Below are 17,328 nucleotides of genomic sequence, written 5' to 3'. Positions count from 1 at the left end.
TGAGCACAAATACGTCGCTGCGACTCCAGCATAATTTCACCTTGTTCCAGTATGGACACAACAAATTTAACAATGCCACTGAACCAACGAACAAATACTCACAACAGTAACAATTACATCCATGCTGGAATTAGCATTCTGCTTATCTTGTCCAATATAGACAGCCTCTAAGGTTGACAATGACAGTTCCAATGATATAGTACGTACAGTGTAATATTCAAAAACTTTCCAGGCTTTATGTCTAAATAATAGAATTTTTTGTCGGGTGATTATATACACATGAGTGTTTTATTAGAGTATATCTTGATCTTAAAAGTGAGTATAATATACGAAATTATTCAAGCCCCACACAAATTGATTATCAAGGTCAGTCAGTGATTGATGCCATTTTCCCTATAGCTAATCAGTTTAAGAACTGCTGGACAGACTGAAATGTAATTATATGATTTGTAACTGGTAAATTGTGTTTGACTAATGTGTGTGATTTGGATGTACAGGCTTACAGGTGCCTCTATCCAATAATAGTCCTGGCCACTGAGTCACTGTTGGCTATTACAGACCAAGGGACAAGTGTTCTATTCAGAGGACGTTAATTATAGCACCACGTGATAAAAATAATAATGATAGCTAGCTATAATGAAACTTTTGAGGCCTTCAAATACCATGTGGGCAGTGATGAATCAACTCTAATCATTGCCAGCTGAGAGAATATTATACAGCTAGCTATAAACTCAGTATGCATGATCATATTTCTGAGTGACCTTACAATTTGGTTTTTCCCTGGCCTCAGTAGCTAGACATTGGAATACCCCATCCCCCCCCTTGTATAATTAGCTCCCCCACCCTAGATGAGTTTTGTACTAACCTACACATTCCCTATGATCACACCTGTGCACTACAATCATTTCTGCACAGTAAAAAATATAATTAATTTTATTGAAGCGCCTATAGGCGCACAATGGACTTGATATGGTCATGGGAGAACAAAGCGATATGATAGCCTACCCGTTTTATAGATTATCTGATGATCGGCTCACTATTACAATTAAAAGATCATGGAGAATTAGCTACCGGGCAGCAGCAGCGAGGAATTTTACGCTTGGAAAAGTGTGTGCAGGAGTAAATGTGAAGGGTGAGCTCATCATCATTGTTAAACTAACCGTTAAGCCATCGTTCCTGTTGGAGTCGCGTCATGTATTTGTGTCTTCTCACGCTTGCAGAACGAGAAGGCATTAATTAGAGCGAGGTGAAATTATTGAAGAACTTACTAATTGCTAGCCGACTAAGGTCCTGTACAAAGGCGTACAGGAACCTTAGAATATTCTTACCCAGATCTTTAGAAAACAGTAACTGTTATGCACATATCAATGTCAAGCCCCACTCCCCCCTCCGGGCATAGGTGGGGATTTGTGCATCCTTTGCGGGAATTTAACACTCTACATACAGGTGGGATTTTGTAATTGTAAATTTTTTTTCATGGAATTTTGAATGACATTAAAATCAGTCATTTTGAATTTTTTGACAGGCTGTGGTGATTGTACTAATAATTGTAAACTTGTGTCCATTACATGGATACTACACGAAGTCCCCATGTTCCCCCAGGGTGGTGGGTGTGTCTAACATTGGGCATTGTAAAAATATTTTGCCCAAGGGGTGAGTCTTTTACTTTATCTATTGTGCAAATCCCCACCTATGCCCGGGAAAGGCATATACTTTAGAAAAAACAACTAAAAATAAACCATATTGAAATATCCATTGGGATTATGCACCTAATAAAATTTACTGATTTTAGCAGAATTCTGCATATTTACCAACATGGTAAGGTCAAAAATGCACGAGAAACCCACTAAAAGTTGGCTTAGGAAACATGGTGTCTGTTTATATAGACCTACAGAAACTAGAACAAAGCCATTCTAAACTAAGTTACTCATGCAACACTATTCTCGAAGCAGCTTTCCTTAAGTTTGTCTTTAAACTGAATGGCCCGCTCTAGAATTTTTATTCTGTACAGCAAATGTGTTATGTGTGTGTTTTTTGTTTACAGTCAAATGATTGCTGTTTCTAAGCTTGCGGTCTTCTTGCTTTAAAACAACATATCTAGATGGATAAAAGCATTAGTTCACTCCTAATTCAGCTTATTTGTGAAGTCAAGTCATGGCATACCGTAACTATCAATGATATGAAGTGGCTATTGTACTTTGTTTTCAGTTGTGTTCAACCCATCACACAGCACTACAAATGAAGAACAGTACAAGAAGTGCTCCTGTGATCAATTAAGTCACTGCAGAAAATGTGGACAATTTTCATTACGAATGTAGGGAAGCCATCCGCAAATCAACACCTTGCATTGTCAGCAATAAAAGATGGGTAATTGGAAGCAGTGGAAATGGAAACCGGAAACGGAAAGTAGAAATGGAAAATAAAAATTGTCAAATCGTCATATAAATGTACTGTAGAGTAAAACCCTTGTTTAGTGTCCACCTCTTAAAAACTACCTTCTTATAAAAACCAATTCTGTACAAAGGCCACATTATAATTAGATCTCAAGATGGCTAAGACATACTGACCACTTCATGGTCACCTTTTATAAAGACCACCTATTCACATTGCAATAATAGCTAGGTTCCAAACATCCTGTCAGACCGCTTCATCAAAACAGCTAAAAAGACTAGGCTCTTCGTTGATACAGTAGGTTGTAGTGTACTATTTACATTTCACTTGCATGGAATATTTTTGTATGACACATTCTTGTACCATAGTATTATCTATGCTGCTACAAACTAAGTGATGATGGTATATGACTTGAGTAGAGTGTGGACAAAGAGATGACATTGATTTGAGTCATGAAATATATGTTTGAAGCTTACCAAATATTACCATGTAATGGGGTGGTCTTTATCAAAGGTGACCACAAAGTGGTCCTTATTGAGATCTAATTACAATGTGGTCTTGTACAGAGGTGGTCTTTATAAGAAGGTGGTCTTTACGAGGTGGCCACTAATCAAGGGTTTTATATGAAATTTGACCATTTCCACTTTCCGTTTCCAGTTTCCATTTCCACTGTTTCCAATTGCCCCAAACAAAGATAAATGACACACAAAGGAGGACAAGGGTAAGTCAATCATGCATGTACTGTGGTATGCCAAAAGGCACCTGTCAGGCTGAAGCAACATCTAGCAGTGAAAAAATTAAGCTGGTAGCCTTAGGTGTTATTAACCTACGCTTCTTTGAATGCATCAGTCAGTCAGTCAGCAAAAGATTCCACTGAATAAAAAATAGATTAAAAAAATTGTAGCAACCTATTGGGGTTATATTGAATGCACGTTTGGGTTTGGTTATATGCCTAACCAATACTGTCAAGGTTCTGGTCAGTGTTTTTTTGTGAGAAAGTGCAACCTTCTTTGCTTACGTTTCATTTCACCTTGATATGTCACAAACTGTTGAAGCAACTGCCGTGGTAAAAAAGACACCAAGAAAGAAGATACCTTGATATAAAATTACCTTGATAATAAGAAGATATCAAGGTTGAGTGAAGAAAGATACTGAAACTTCAGCGGGATAAACTTTGGTGAATTTAAAGATTCTGTGAAATAAACTTTGATGAATTCCAGCCCAGAGTTTAGCTATAAAAATGCTTATTCAAGGTGCTGCAAGTAATTTGCGGGTTAAAACTTTGGCGAATTTGTAGCAAAATGCCAAATTCATCACCCCGCCAAGGTTTCCCTCTATACGATACTTTTATTAGGCAGTCAAGGATTCTGAAATATTGTAGTCACAATTCCCTTGACTCCATGCCCTTGGATGTGAACTACAGTAGCTTCATATGTCTCAATGTAAATATTCACATCAACGCTATAATTATTATGGTCACCTGTAGATGGCAAACATTTTGTAATTACTTGTCTGTCTTACGTATTGCTTTATAGGATTGCCAAGGTTGGATTTTGATTGACACTTTAAAAACACAAACCTTTGTGATCCCTTTTACACAATACCGTATAAGCAGAAATTTTGGCAAGAATATTTGGTGTTTGCTTAATAATTTGTATTTGGCGAGAGTTTAATTTGACAAAATGCAACATGGAATCCTGCATGCGAGCCCTCGTGGTAGCAAATTGTATAGCTGGATTCTCATTTGCAATTGAGATGTATGTATGTTTACTTCATTGGCCCGCACACTGGAGTAAGTTTCATGTGAGACGGAGAATCCGTGACAGTGTAGCAAAAGGAGACGAAGTGATTGGGAACATTTTCCATGCCAATTAGCTAGTTACGATCCGGCTCCGCTGCATGTTTCTCGAGGTGTATCTTCCTCGAGCGGTCTTTGTTCAGTGAAATAGTCTAGGGCCTCCTTAATCTGTGATATTTAGACAGACAATCGTAGAATTGTTTGGTTAACCACTGACTGATCTCCAGTAGTAGCTACATCAATCTAGATACACCACCTTGTTTCTTGCATGATCTTTCGCCTGTTCAATCGGTTGAAATACTAGACAGATGCAAACAGCATCGTGGGGCGAGCCTGATGACTTTGAAGTATTGATGGCAGTGCAAACTACTATAGACCTTACGAGTTGTATGAATAGTTCATATTGCTCATGGATTTTACCTGTATCAGTACAAGCTTGATGCTTTTATTGATAAGTCAACTGTAGGATCTAAGGAGATCTAAAAGAAACCATAATAAGCTATTTGGGAATTCAGGAAGTTGGACATTCTTTAGCTATTACACTTAGTTTGTTATAGTATAGCTAGTTGCATGTAGATTTTTTGGTACTCGGTACAAATAAGAATGAAATGACTTGCTAGAAATCAATGTGTTAATTAGCTATAAAGGTGAAATAAATATGATAATTACAATTATAACAATGTAGTTCTCTGGATCATCCCGATTGCTGACATTGTCATCCAGGTCTTCATCATAATCCAAGACATCCAATGCGTCTGCATCATCTGTGAACGCCAATTGCCAGTGTCTAGTACTGCTCCCTTAGCTTGTGATACAATTTTGGCAAATGTTTATCCGTTGTGCATCTTTTACAAACGTTCATAGCATTAACGGATATGGAAGGGAAACGTTCCATACAGACTACACAGCATGAAAATTCTAAATTGAGTAGGCCCTCGTGAAACTCACACATCTTTCACATGACGGCAGGATCATTAAATGATGGAACTTCCCGATTAAATTGCGTAGGGATTTGTGGGGAGGGTAGTGCATTTCTAGTTCTTTCAATTCTCCTCTGCTCCGCTGTCATCCCTGCTCTTCGCCGTCTCATATGCTCCCTGTCTCTACACTTTCTTCTTTCCGCATCTTCAGGGGTTTCTCTATCTCCTGCGCCTGTACTGCTCTCTCCTGTGTCGAAGGCGTTCATCTGCATCCATTGCACGTGGCTGGGGAGGGCAGTAATCTACGCCGGTGAATGCCGTGATATGGTCCTTTACACATCGCCAAATATGGGAAAGCAGTAATCTAGGCCGGTAAATCCCGTGATATGGTCCATTACACATCGCCAAATATGGGAAAGCAGTAATCTAGGCCGGTAAATCCCGTGATATGGCCCATTACACATCGCCAAATATGGGAAAGCAGTAATCTACGCCGGTAAATCCCGTGATATGGTCCATTACACATCGCCAAATATGGGAAAGCAGTAATCTACGCCGGTAAATCCCATTGTATGGTCCATTACACATCGCCAAATATGGGAAAGCAGTAATCTACGCCGGTAAATCCCGTTGTATGGTCCATTACACATCGCCAAATATGGGAAAGCAGTAATCTAGGCCGGTAATTCTCGTGATGTGGTCCATTACACATCGCCAAATATGGGAAGGCAGTAATCTACGCCGTTGATTTATCGTGATATGAATCATTACGCTGGAGCAAGTGTAAGGTATCCGCTTTATATCGTAATTTATTGTTGTATTACGGATCCATTACACATTGACTCTGTTTCTTATCGTAATTTTTTGTAAACGGGTCCATTACACCGTTGACTCGTTAGTGTGGGGCTTGCTCAGGCTCGCCCCAATTAGAAACACTAATGGCGAGATTTTAATTTGGCGATTTTGTGAGCATCCGCCAATTTTAATTCCATGCCAAAATTTCTGCTCATATGGTATTACCATACCATATGATAGGCCAGTAACCTGTGCCTATATGCATGAATTTACTAGCTACACATTTCAGGCTGACATATTCTTGACATCCTGTAGCACCTGGAAATGCCAAGGGGTGATTGTGCCAACAAACAAATTACAGAGTGTTCAGGATTGCTTGCTACAATTCAGGATATATAGTAAGGTAGCATTATTGTATTGTATGACCTCACTAGGCCATGGGCATTATTGATATGTTAAAGGTAAGCAAATTTAAGTGGATACATATATGATTATTGACAGGCGCATCAAACTTCTCATTTGTTGTATGCATACACATATAATGTCATCGTATGACACATTTTGTATGAATATTAGTTTACTGGATGTGTACACTCCATAGTAGTAACTGTTTACACCTACAAGCAATTATAACAGTTGAGTATGTTCTCTATATATTTGTAGCTTATATTTCTTTCCACAGTGAAAGTAAGTTAAACCAGTGTTGGTGTGCTTACTGTTCTCTTTCAGATCACTTATTGTGCAACATATATAATTTTATTTTAATTGTATTACACACATTTTCATGCTTCTGATCAACATGTATACTCATTAGTTAAATACTATAGTTTCTTGTACAACTTTACAAGTGATAAAATTGACAATGTACAGTATATAAGTAATTATGCTACGTACATTTGTAAAAACCAAACCAATTCCACTTGGTACAATAATTATTTTATATATGTACGCATGTATGTATGTATGTATTGTATGTGTGTATGTATGTATTGTGTACATGCGTGACTTAGTAAAGGGTAAACCAATTCCACTTGGTACAATTAATTGTGTTTGTATGTGTGCATTATGTATGTGTTGAAGTATTGATACATACCATTACGGTATCTCTTTCTTTTGTGTAAACAGCTCTTCCTCCAAGTTTGCCACCTACAATTGTTGCTCCACCTAAACCCAGTGTGGTTATAGCACCATATAGTGCTTCCTTTTCATGTTCAGCTAGTGATTCAAAAATCTCATGGAAAAGACAAGATGGTAAAATGTTACCAGCTAAAGTAGTTACAGCCACTCAAGATACTAAGATTGATGAATCAACAACTACTGGATTTCTAATTATTTCTGATGTTACAGCACATGATGCTGGAGAATATTGTTGTATTGCTAGTAATGAAGCAGGACAAGCTGAATCAGACTGTGTGCAATTGACTGTGCAAAGTACGGCTTGTTGAAAAGATGTCTGTATTGTTGTGTTTATACATGAAACACTTCTGTATGTTTAAAGTTGTTGCAACCTCAATAGTCAATCTGTTTAGAGTTTCTTTGTGTTTTGTGTACATATGTCAAATGTGTAGCTGAATGTTTTGCTATGAATTTTCTACATTTAGTACCTCCTCCTCATATCAGTACGCAGCCTGAAGATGTCACTGTTGGACAGGGTACTAGCGTGTCACTCAATTGTGAAGCTGAGAGTTATGGTGATACCTTTTATCACTGGCAACGTGTTGATGGTGAAGTAGATACCAGTAGGGCTAGTGGGATTAATAACAAACAACTAACCATTATAAACACTGTACCATCAGATACTGGATCATATGTCTGTGTGACTAGAAATCAGGATGGAGAGACTATATCAAGAGAAGCTATAATTACTGTGACAGGTATGAAATTGTACTGGTAACACTCATAAGCTGTTAATACTGTATACCTTTTAGCTCAATGTCCTACAAATCTTAATATACAGAATGGTTTTGTGACTGTTAGTGATAATAACAAATTAGTAGCTTATGGATGTTATAATGGATACAGACTTGTTGGAAACACTACAGCTAGATGCTTGTCAGATGGAACTTGGAACTCAGAGCCTCCCATGTGTGTTGGTACGTCTCATGCAAACTATAATATCTACCTAGTAGTTAAAATGAAATTTAAATATATAATTTGTGTATTGCCAAAGTAGGGATTTTCCTACAATCTAATTAGTCTAGTGTTTACACAAGGTTTGGTGGTATTGGCCATAATGTAGTCACCAATATCTCCACTAGTAAGAAGCCAACCACATAATTTGGTTACTTGTTTATCGGCACTTGACTAGTGAGGATTGCAGAGACACTTTTTGTACTGTTCTTTGTTGTAATGATGTGTAACAAAAGGAACATCCAAGCATAATGTCTACTTTGATGTGGTATGTGTGGGTTTAGTAGTCATAATTATGTCATAAAAAGAGCAAACAAAAATTTAGAAATATTAATCAGTTTAACCGCTATCATGAGAATGATCTGCACCTAAAATGAATCAATCAATTTAAAGGTACAGCTCAAGGAGGCATAGTAGTCAATAATTGAAAAGTTACATAAACTAATGTATCCAAAAAGTTCCTGCACAACAATTAGCTACTATATTTTATTACTATTTTGTAGCTGATACTTGTACTGATGTTGGTGCCACTAATTGTGCTCATTTTGCCAATGTTGATGATAATGGAGTTGTGCTCTGTATGTGCAGACCAGGATACCGAGTGGATTTGTTGAATGCTTCACATTGTGTTGGTATGGAATATGTTTGTTACTAAACAGCAACATCTAGTAGATGACTGCTGAGTGGTTGTGGTGACTAAAATACAAATACATAGAAATCAGTACTGTATACAGTATCTATCAAAATCCATACTTACCTATGTTGATATTTCATGTACCACCAGAGATACAATACATGAGTGTGTTTCTTTCTGTTGTCCCTGCTTTCTTAGGTAAACGTTTTTAGAAATTTTCATACAGTACATACACCCCCCTGAACGTATCGTTCAAATGTAACATCGTCTTGCATGAGTGCAGGCAATTAAAAAACGTGGGTGTGGCACCAATTTTGCTCATGAAAATTCATCCCTTTTCATTTGGGATGAATACTCGCAAGCGAAACGGGTACCACGCCCTTTAATTAGTGAGTTTTTTAATTGCTTGCACTAGTGCAGGACAACGTTGCATTTGAGTGATGCCATCACTGTCATTTAAGAATGGCAGGGGGTAATTACCTATTGCTATACGTTCCACAAGCTTACAATTGTTTCAGTAGTGTTTTGACTATTCTTTCCCATTAATGTAGCTATAATCTGTGTAATAATTTAATATTTATCCTGTTTTAATGCCAAACATTACAAGTGGTATATTCATTGTTACAAAGGTATGTTTTTGTGCTATATTTATACTAGGGAATGTATAGTATTGTTTGAATTGTAATACACACATTTGCCATTTAATTATGTTTTTCAAATTTAGATATTGATGAGTGTAAATTGCCGGCAATGGAATCTACATTATGTGATGGAGAATGTGTGAACACACAAGGCAGCTACTATTGCCAGTGTCCTCCTTCATTTGCTCTAGCTAGTGATGGAAAGACTTGTATTGAATGTGGTGTTAGTAATGTAGCTGTTAATGGCGGCAATTCAGGAAATGTACACAGGAGGAAGTTCAGCTGGCATGTTCAGTTATGTGTTAATGCTACTGACAATAACTCATCGTTTTTGTGTTCAGGCAGTCTCATCAATGATCAGTGGGTACTGACATCCGCAGAGTGTATTTGTGGATTAGACTACTCTAACATTTTAATATATCTTCATAAACTGGCTAAATGTCCTGTGACACAAACTAATGAAATTGTTCGCACTATTTCTGCTGTATATTGCCACATAGGATATCAGAATAAAGTTGTTGACTACAACATTGCATTGCTGAAGTTATCCATGCCAGTCAATAGTAGTGATACTTCTCCGATATGTCTTCCTAAGGATACAACAATGAGAAGAGATTTCCATGACTTTGTCCATGGTGTCTTTGTAACTGGCTGGGGTTCTTCATCTCACTTGCGTTACTCTAAGCTGTCAACTGTTCCTAGTAATATTTGCAAGAAAAGTTATGGTGGGGAATATGATATTAAAAAAAATTCTATTTGTACTGGTAAGAAGTTGTACTACAATTATTGTACAATGATTGCTTAAATTAAGTCCACAAAAATGTGGAGTTATCTATACAAAACTGATAATTTAGTATATTTAACCAAAAGTGCATACCGCAGGAGTAATAATGATTGGCTTTCAGATCAATTAATTTGTCCTGGCATTTTGTAATTCATCTCTTGAGCAGTGTTTGAGGGGTACTCTTTTTAGACATGGCTTTACTAATTTCAGTCCCCTTCCATTGCCAAGGAGGAACTAACAAGAGGAACTGGTATAAGTGCAAGTACCAGGTGGTCTGGCTTTACAATTTCCTGGCTATGTATGTCCTAGTGTTAAATCTATCTAATCCAAAACAGCCAAGCTGTAAAAAAAGAGTGCGGCCCTGAGAAAGGCTATGGTGAAAAAAGATGTGAAATCCAAGGTGGCGGCCAAGAAATGGCTGTGATAGTAGGTTAATGGTAAAAATTTTAATAACAACAATTCAAGTGAATTTTGTGCCAAGACCAAGCGGCACCAAATTCACCTGAATTGTTGTTATTAAAATTTTTACCATTAACCTACCATCACAACCATTTCTTGGCCGCCACCTTGGATTTCACATCTTTTTTCACCATAGCCTTTCTCAGGGCCGCACTCTTTTTTTACAGCTTGGCTGTTTTGGATTAGATTTCACTTCTTTTTGTATTTGTATACCCCAAAGCCGGCCTATGGCCGGCTTTAGGGCTTTTTAACCTGTCATTTTTTTTCTTTACTACAGGAAGAAGAAAAGATAAAGCAGGGTGATTTCTTTGTAGCTGACCTCTCTGCAAGGTGGTCCTTCTAGCTGATCCCTCTACCGGATGACTTGTTTGTAGTTGAACTCTCTACAGGGTGATTTGTTTGTAGCTGAACTCTCTACAAGGTAACTTCTTCTAGCTGATCTTTCTACAGGGTGATTTCTTTGTAGCTGAATTCTCTACAGGGCGATTTGTTTGCAGCTAAACTGCTGAACTCTCTACAATGTGACTTCTTCTAGCTGAACTCTCTACGGATGGCTTGTTTCTAGCTGATCTCTCTACAGGGTGACTTGTTTGTAGCTGAACTCTCTACAGGGTGATTTGTTTGTAGCTGAATTCTCTACAGGGCAATTTGTTTGTAGCTGAACTCTCTACATGGTAGTTTCTTTGTAGCTGAACTCTCTACAATGTAACTTCTTCTAGCTGAACTCTCTACAGGATGACTTGTTTCTAGCTGATCTCTCTACAGGGTGACTTGTTTGTAGCTGAACTCTCTACAGGGTGATTTGTTTGTAGCTGAACTCTCTACAAGGTAACTTCTTCTAGCTGATCTTTCTACAGGGTGATTTCTTTGTAGCTGAATTCTCTACAGGGCGATTTGTTTGCAGCTAAACTGCTGAACTCTCTACAATGTGACTTCTTCTAGCTGAACTCTCTACGGATGGCTTGTTTCTAGCTGATCTCTCTACAGGGTGACTTGTTTGTAGCTGAACTCTCTACAGGGTGATTTGTTTGTAGCTGAACTCTCTACAAGGTAAGTTCTTCTAGCTGATCTTTCTACAGGGTGATTTGTTTGTAGCTGAATTCTCTACAGGGCAATTTGTTTGTAGCTGAACTCTCTACATGGTAGTTTCTTTGTAGCTGAACTCTCTACAATGTAACTTCTTCTAGCTGAACTCTCTACAGGATGACTTGTTTCTAGCTGATCTCTCTACAGGGTGACTTGTTTGTAGCTGAACTCTCTACAGGGTGATTTGTTTGTAGCTGAACTCTCTACAATGTAACTTCTTCTAGCTGAACTCTCTACATGGTGACTTGTTTGTAGCTGAACTCTCTACAGGGTGATTTGTTTGTAGCTGAACTCTCTACAAGGTAACTTCTTCTAGCTGATCTTTCTACAGGGTGATTTGTTTGTAGCTGAATTCTCTACAGGGCGATTTGTTTGTAGCTGAACTCTCTACAGGGTGATTTGTTTGTAGCTGAACTCTCTACAGTGTAACTTCTTCTATATAGCTGAACTCTCTACGGGTGGCTTGTTTCTAGCTGATCTCTCTACAGGGTGACTTGTTTCTAGCTGAACTCTCTACAGGGTGATTTGTTTGTAGCTGAACTCTCTACAAGGTAACTTCTTCTAGCTGATCTTTTTACTGGGTAATTTGTTTGTAGCTGAATTCTCTACAGGGTGATTTGTTTGCAGCTGAACTCTCTACATGGTGGTTTCTTTGTAGCCGAACTCTCTACAGTGTAACTTCTTCTAGCTGAACTCTCCACGGGTGGCTTGTTTCTAGCTGACCTCTCTACAGGGTGACTTGTTTGTAGCTGAATTCTTTACAGGGTGATTTGTTTGTAGCTACAAGGTAACTTCTTCTAGCTGATCTTTTTACAGGGTAGTTAGTTTGCAGCTGAACTCTCTACATGGTAGTTTCTTTGTAGCTGAACTCTCTACAATGTAACTTCTTCTAGCTGATCTTTCTACAGGGTGATTTGTTTGTAGCTGAATTCTCTACAGGGCGATTTGTTTGCAGCTGAACTCTCTACATGGTAGCTTCTTTGTAGCTGAACTCTCTACAATGTAACTTCTTCTAGCTGAACTCTCTACGGGTGGCTTGTTTCTAGCTGATCTCTCTACAGGGTGACTTGTTTCTAGCTGAACTCTCTACAGGGTGGTTCGTTTGTAGTTGAACTCTCTACAAGGTAACTTCTTCTAGCTGACCTTTCTACAGGGTGATTTGTTTGTAGCTGAATTCTCTACAGGGCGATTTGTTTGCAGCTGAATTCTCTATATGGTAGTTTCTTTGTAGCTGAACTCTCTACAATGTAACTTCTTCTAGCTAAACTCTCTACGGGTGGCTTGTTTCTTACTGATCTCTCTACAGGGTGACTTGTTTGTAGCTGAACTCTCTACAGGGTGACTTGTTTGTAGCTGAACTCTCTACAGGGTGATTTGTTTGTAGCTGAACTCTCTACAAGGTAACTTCTTCTAGCTGACCTTTCTACAGGGTGATTTGTTTGTAGCTGAATTCTCTACAGTGCGATTTGTTTGCAGCTGAACTCTCTACATGGTAGCTTCTTTGTAGCTGAATTCTCTACAGTGTAACTTCTTCTAGCTGAACTCTCTACGGGTGGCTTGTTGCTAGCTGAACTCTCTACAAGGTAACTTCTTCTAGCTTACCTTTCTACAGGATGATTTGTTTGTAGCTGAATTCTCTACAGGGCGATTTGTTTGCAGCTGAACTCTCTATATGGTAGTTTCTTTGTAGCTGAACTCTCTACAGGGTGATTTGTTTGTAGCTGAACTCTCTACAAGGTAACTTCTTCTAGCTGATCTTTCTACAGGGTAATTTGTTTGTAGCTGAAATCTCTACAGGGCGATTTATTTGCAGCTGAACTCTCTACATGGTAGTTTCTTTGTAGCTGAACTCTTTACAACGTAACTTCTTCTAGCTGAACTCTCTACAGGATGACTTGTTTCTAGGTGGTCTCTCTACAAGGTAACTTCTAGCTGATCTCTCTACAGGGTGATTTGTTTGTAGCTGAACTCTTTACAACGTAACTTCTTCTAGCTGAACTCTCTACAGGATGACTTGTTTCTAGCTGGTCTCTCTACAAGGTAACTTCTAGCTGATCTTTCTACAGGGTGATTTCTTTGTAGGTGAACTCTCTACAAAGTGACTTCTTCTAGCTGATCTATCTACAGGATGACTTGTTTCTAACTGAACTCTCTACAGTGTGATCTGTTCATAGCGGAACTTTTTACTGGGTGATTTGTTTGCAGCTAAACTCTTTGCATGATTGTTTCTTTGTAACTGAACTCTCTACAAGGTAACTTCTTCTAGCTGATTTCTCTACAGGGCAATTTTTTTGTAGCTGAATTCTCTACAGGGTGATTTATTTGAGCTGAACTCTCTACATGATGGCTTATTTGTAGCTGAATTCTCTATTAGGTACCTTCTTCTAGCTGATCTGACTACAGGGTGACTTGTTTGTAGCTGAATTCCCTACAGAATAACTTACAATGTAATATAACTGAGTAAATTATACATGCAGCTGAATGCTTTATTAGGGTGACTGTTCTATTAGAGTATCTCGATCTCGCGTTTGCTGCACGTAGTTGCCTTTTGAATCATAACTCAGTGATTTGTAATCCGATTCTTCTGTTCTACTGCAAGGACTTTCTATGATGATTATTCCAGCTACATACTGATTTTCAGCTCGTTGCTCTAAGCGGTTTGCCTGGTAGATACGAAAACTAATAGTTTTTTTATTCATAAAAATCGATCGCGTAATTTTGACACAGGTTGGGTTTCGTGTCATATCTCCATGGTCTTTATTCCGATTCCTTTTAAACCACAAAAAGGCACTCCTACGATGGTTGCTCCATCTACATATCAATTTTCAACTGATTCCTCCAAGGCGTTTACCCTGTAGGCGTGACAGACCTTCGACCTTATTTTACGCAAATAATCGGTCATAACTCCGTGAATGTTCATCGGATTCCTACCAAAGTTGGTACGGAGATCCGCCTTAATGAGCCCTTCAAGTGTGCCAAATTTCAGCCCAATCCGAGCTCGCATTCGTGTTTTATGGCGAATTTTGCGAAGTGTGCGAAATGAAGAAGATGAAGAAGAAAAAAACGAAGAAATTAAAACGAAATTTTGTTCGCTCGTATCTCGGAAATGACTGGAGCGACTTTCTTCAAATTTGGTATGTAGACTACCCTAACTGGGCGGCACGCCTCCAGCAAATTTGGTTCCAATCGGATAAGTGATCACAGAGCTACATAGGTGTGAAAATTGCGTATTCTTTCTTCCTGTTAATATACTCACGGTGTGGCGCGCCGGCTTCTTGGACCGTACGACACACTATCGTGTGTCTTGATACTTAATTTTACAATGTACATGAAAGATATTCGTGTTTCATTATTGCATCTGATTGGTTTGTAATACATATAAGTGTCAGGTTTGTCAATTTTGACTTCAAAGGTGCTTTAAATTTAAACAAAAATTCGTATATGGTTTGCAATGACTGTTCTATTAGAGTAAATGACCATCCTTAATTTACTATCTTAATGAGATTTCTTTTGTAGTTATCATACAGTATGGTAGTGACATACATTTGGAGGTTTGCACTTTGTCACAAAAAATGTTGACCATAAACCAGCCTCACAATACATGTACCTTCTTGGTAGTATTGGTTAGGTATAGCCAAGCCCTGCCTTAAATATGACCTAAAACTCTTCCAATAGGTTGCTACAATTTTCTACTGACTGACTGATGCCTTCAGACAAGCGTAAATCAGCTACAAGCTTGATTTTGTCACTGTTCAACACTGCTTCAGCTTGGCAGGTGCCTGTTAGTAAACCGCAAATGTACAATGCATACGTCATGGACTTACCTGTGTCCTCCTTTGTGTCCCACTTGCAATACAAGGCGTTGATTTGCAGTAGTGCCATGTGATGGCTACCCTACGTTTGTACAAGTGAATTTCTGTTGTAACTGGATTGATTACAGAGGTCCTTCTCATAGTGTTCTTCATTTTTAATAGGCTGAACATAGCTGAAAACAAAGCATAATGGACACTTTGCTATTTCAGTAATCGACAGTTGGAACGTGTCTTCAGATGAAAACAATAAGCCCGACACCATTCTTTCTTTTAATGTGCCACGTGCAGGTTCACCAGTTATAATTAAGTTATAAACAAATGAGTACAAGGAAATTTCAAGTTCAATTAGCTAGGCACCAAAGAAATAAAAAGTAGTGAACAAGGGCCTGTACCTGAAGATATACTAGTGGACATTTACTCCATACGTATAGCCATTAAGTGTCCACTAGTATATCTGTAGGTGTAGATGACCTCCCTTGTTTCACTACTGTTCCTTGTACTTGTCTGGTTACATAAGAGAAGCGAGGAAGATACTGTACCTTTTCTGTCCTTCCTTAAATAGTATATTGTAGCTATAGCCTCTTGCATGCTACGTACAGCACCATGCTGAATTCAACTTTAATACTTACCAATTAACCATTACAGATAAATATGATCCAAATGGTACATGTGATGATGGCAGTCCGATGGTATACCAGATCAGATCACCTAGGGTGTGGTTTGTTATGGTTGGAATTGCCAATGCCAAGTGTCAAGCAACTCTACCATATGATGTGTACACTAGCACTCTTCCAGCTACTAATGTGTTGGGTTGGATCGTGGAAACTACTGGACTACACATATAGTGTGATCCTGTTACTACTTGACCTGCTTTAGTAGATTTAGTTGAACTGCTGCATATTTAGAAAGGTTGTTTTTCCTCCCATAATATTATAGAGAGGAATGTTTCAGTTTAACATTGTGTAATATATAGTGTGTGTGTGTGTGTGCTACTGTAGTTGAAATACTTTCCAGCAAGATTTCAAATGTTAGTCAGATATTTATAACTGCGTTAACAAGGGTTCACAATACGTTTGCATGTGGGTAAAGAATATAATGTATTTAGTTGTCTTGTACAAACATTGCCATAGCAATTCTCTGTTGAGCATGTCCTTTGTTGCCCATGTGGTGGTCTCCCTATTAATTTGTCTCAATGAGCTTTGAGACATCACTGCTGGACTATTAGCTGAACCGTCATAGTGTTGAAGTTGAACCATCTCTACAACCATTAACAGGGGAATCTTTTCAGCATAGGTTGGCTAATGTTGAGGACGGGACTTGTCTTGATGTTGCCAATGGTTTTTGGGAATGTGGTCAGGAAGTTTATTTTGATGTCAAGGTGTTTAATCCTTTTGCTCTCACACACTGTTCAGTATCTTTACCCCAGTGTTACAGACATGTGTGGAGCTAGAGGAGAAGAGGAAACGTGAAGAGAGGATCCATGAAGTAGAACATGGGACATTTTCTCCTTTTGTGTTTTCATGCACTGGAGACATGCATCCTTTGGCCACAGTGCTGTACAAGAGACTAGCCACTCTGCTGTCAGAAAAAATGGACAGTGTTACAGCAAGATCCTCAAAGAGTCTGCATCTATTGACCTTGTGTGTGCAGAGGGTAGGATCAGTTCATTTGACTGAATCACTTCATTGCTATTTTTAAGTACCATGCATAATTTGCTTTTTTTTCATTGTAATTCGTATGCAAAATTTGTATGAAAATTTCTTGCACGAAAATTTTTACACAAGATCGAATTACTCTAATAGAGCAGTTATTCATGTAAATCATACAAAAATAAAGCAAATTATGGTAATAGTTAAGTTATACATTCTCATGTGTGTT

At 38.3% G+C, this 17,328-nt stretch overlaps 1 protein-coding gene across 2 annotated transcripts; it reads left to right on the top strand.

Annotated features, from left to right (window-relative positions):
• The first annotated feature begins 946 nt into the window (after window positions 1-946).
• On the top strand, window positions 947-16,485 carry LOC136262266 (clotting factor C-like). Of its 2 annotated transcripts, none has more exons than XM_066056487.1 (7): window positions 947-1,132; window positions 7,030-7,335; window positions 7,506-7,778; window positions 7,833-7,997; window positions 8,538-8,666; window positions 9,393-10,073; window positions 16,096-16,485. In XM_066056487.1, the coding sequence occupies exons 1-7, from the start codon at window positions 970-972 to the stop codon at window positions 16,293-16,295; spliced, it is 1,917 nt and encodes a 638-aa protein (XP_065912559.1). In that variant the 5' UTR covers window positions 947-969; the 3' UTR covers window positions 16,296-16,485. The 2 variants fall into 2 exon arrangements, with proteins under 2 accessions (XP_065912559.1, XP_065912566.1); XM_066056494.1 differs by having other exon boundaries at window positions 6,220-7,335.
• The last annotated feature ends 843 nt before the right edge of the window (window positions 16,486-17,328 follow it).

The sequence above is a fragment of the Dysidea avara genome, chromosome 1, assembly GCF_963678975.1.
Source record: "Dysidea avara chromosome 1, odDysAvar1.4, whole genome shotgun sequence".
Taxonomy (NCBI): Eukaryota; Metazoa; Porifera; class Demospongiae; order Dictyoceratida; family Dysideidae; genus Dysidea; species Dysidea avara.
Note: the sequence above shows the minus strand (reverse complement) of the source record. Positions and strands in the feature narration are given on the sequence as shown.

Coding starts and splice junctions, on each gene's coding strand:
- LOC136262266 (XM_066056487.1), top strand. CDS start 970: ATGGTCATGGGAGAACAAAGCGATATGATAGCCTACCCGTTTTATAGA. Junction 7,998..8,537: donor AGAGCCTCCCATGTGTGTTG/GTACGTCTCATG, acceptor ACTATTTTGTAG/CTGATACTTGTACTGATGTT. Junction 8,667..9,392: donor GAATGCTTCACATTGTGTTG/GTATGGAATATG, acceptor TTTCAAATTTAG/ATATTGATGAGTGTAAATTG.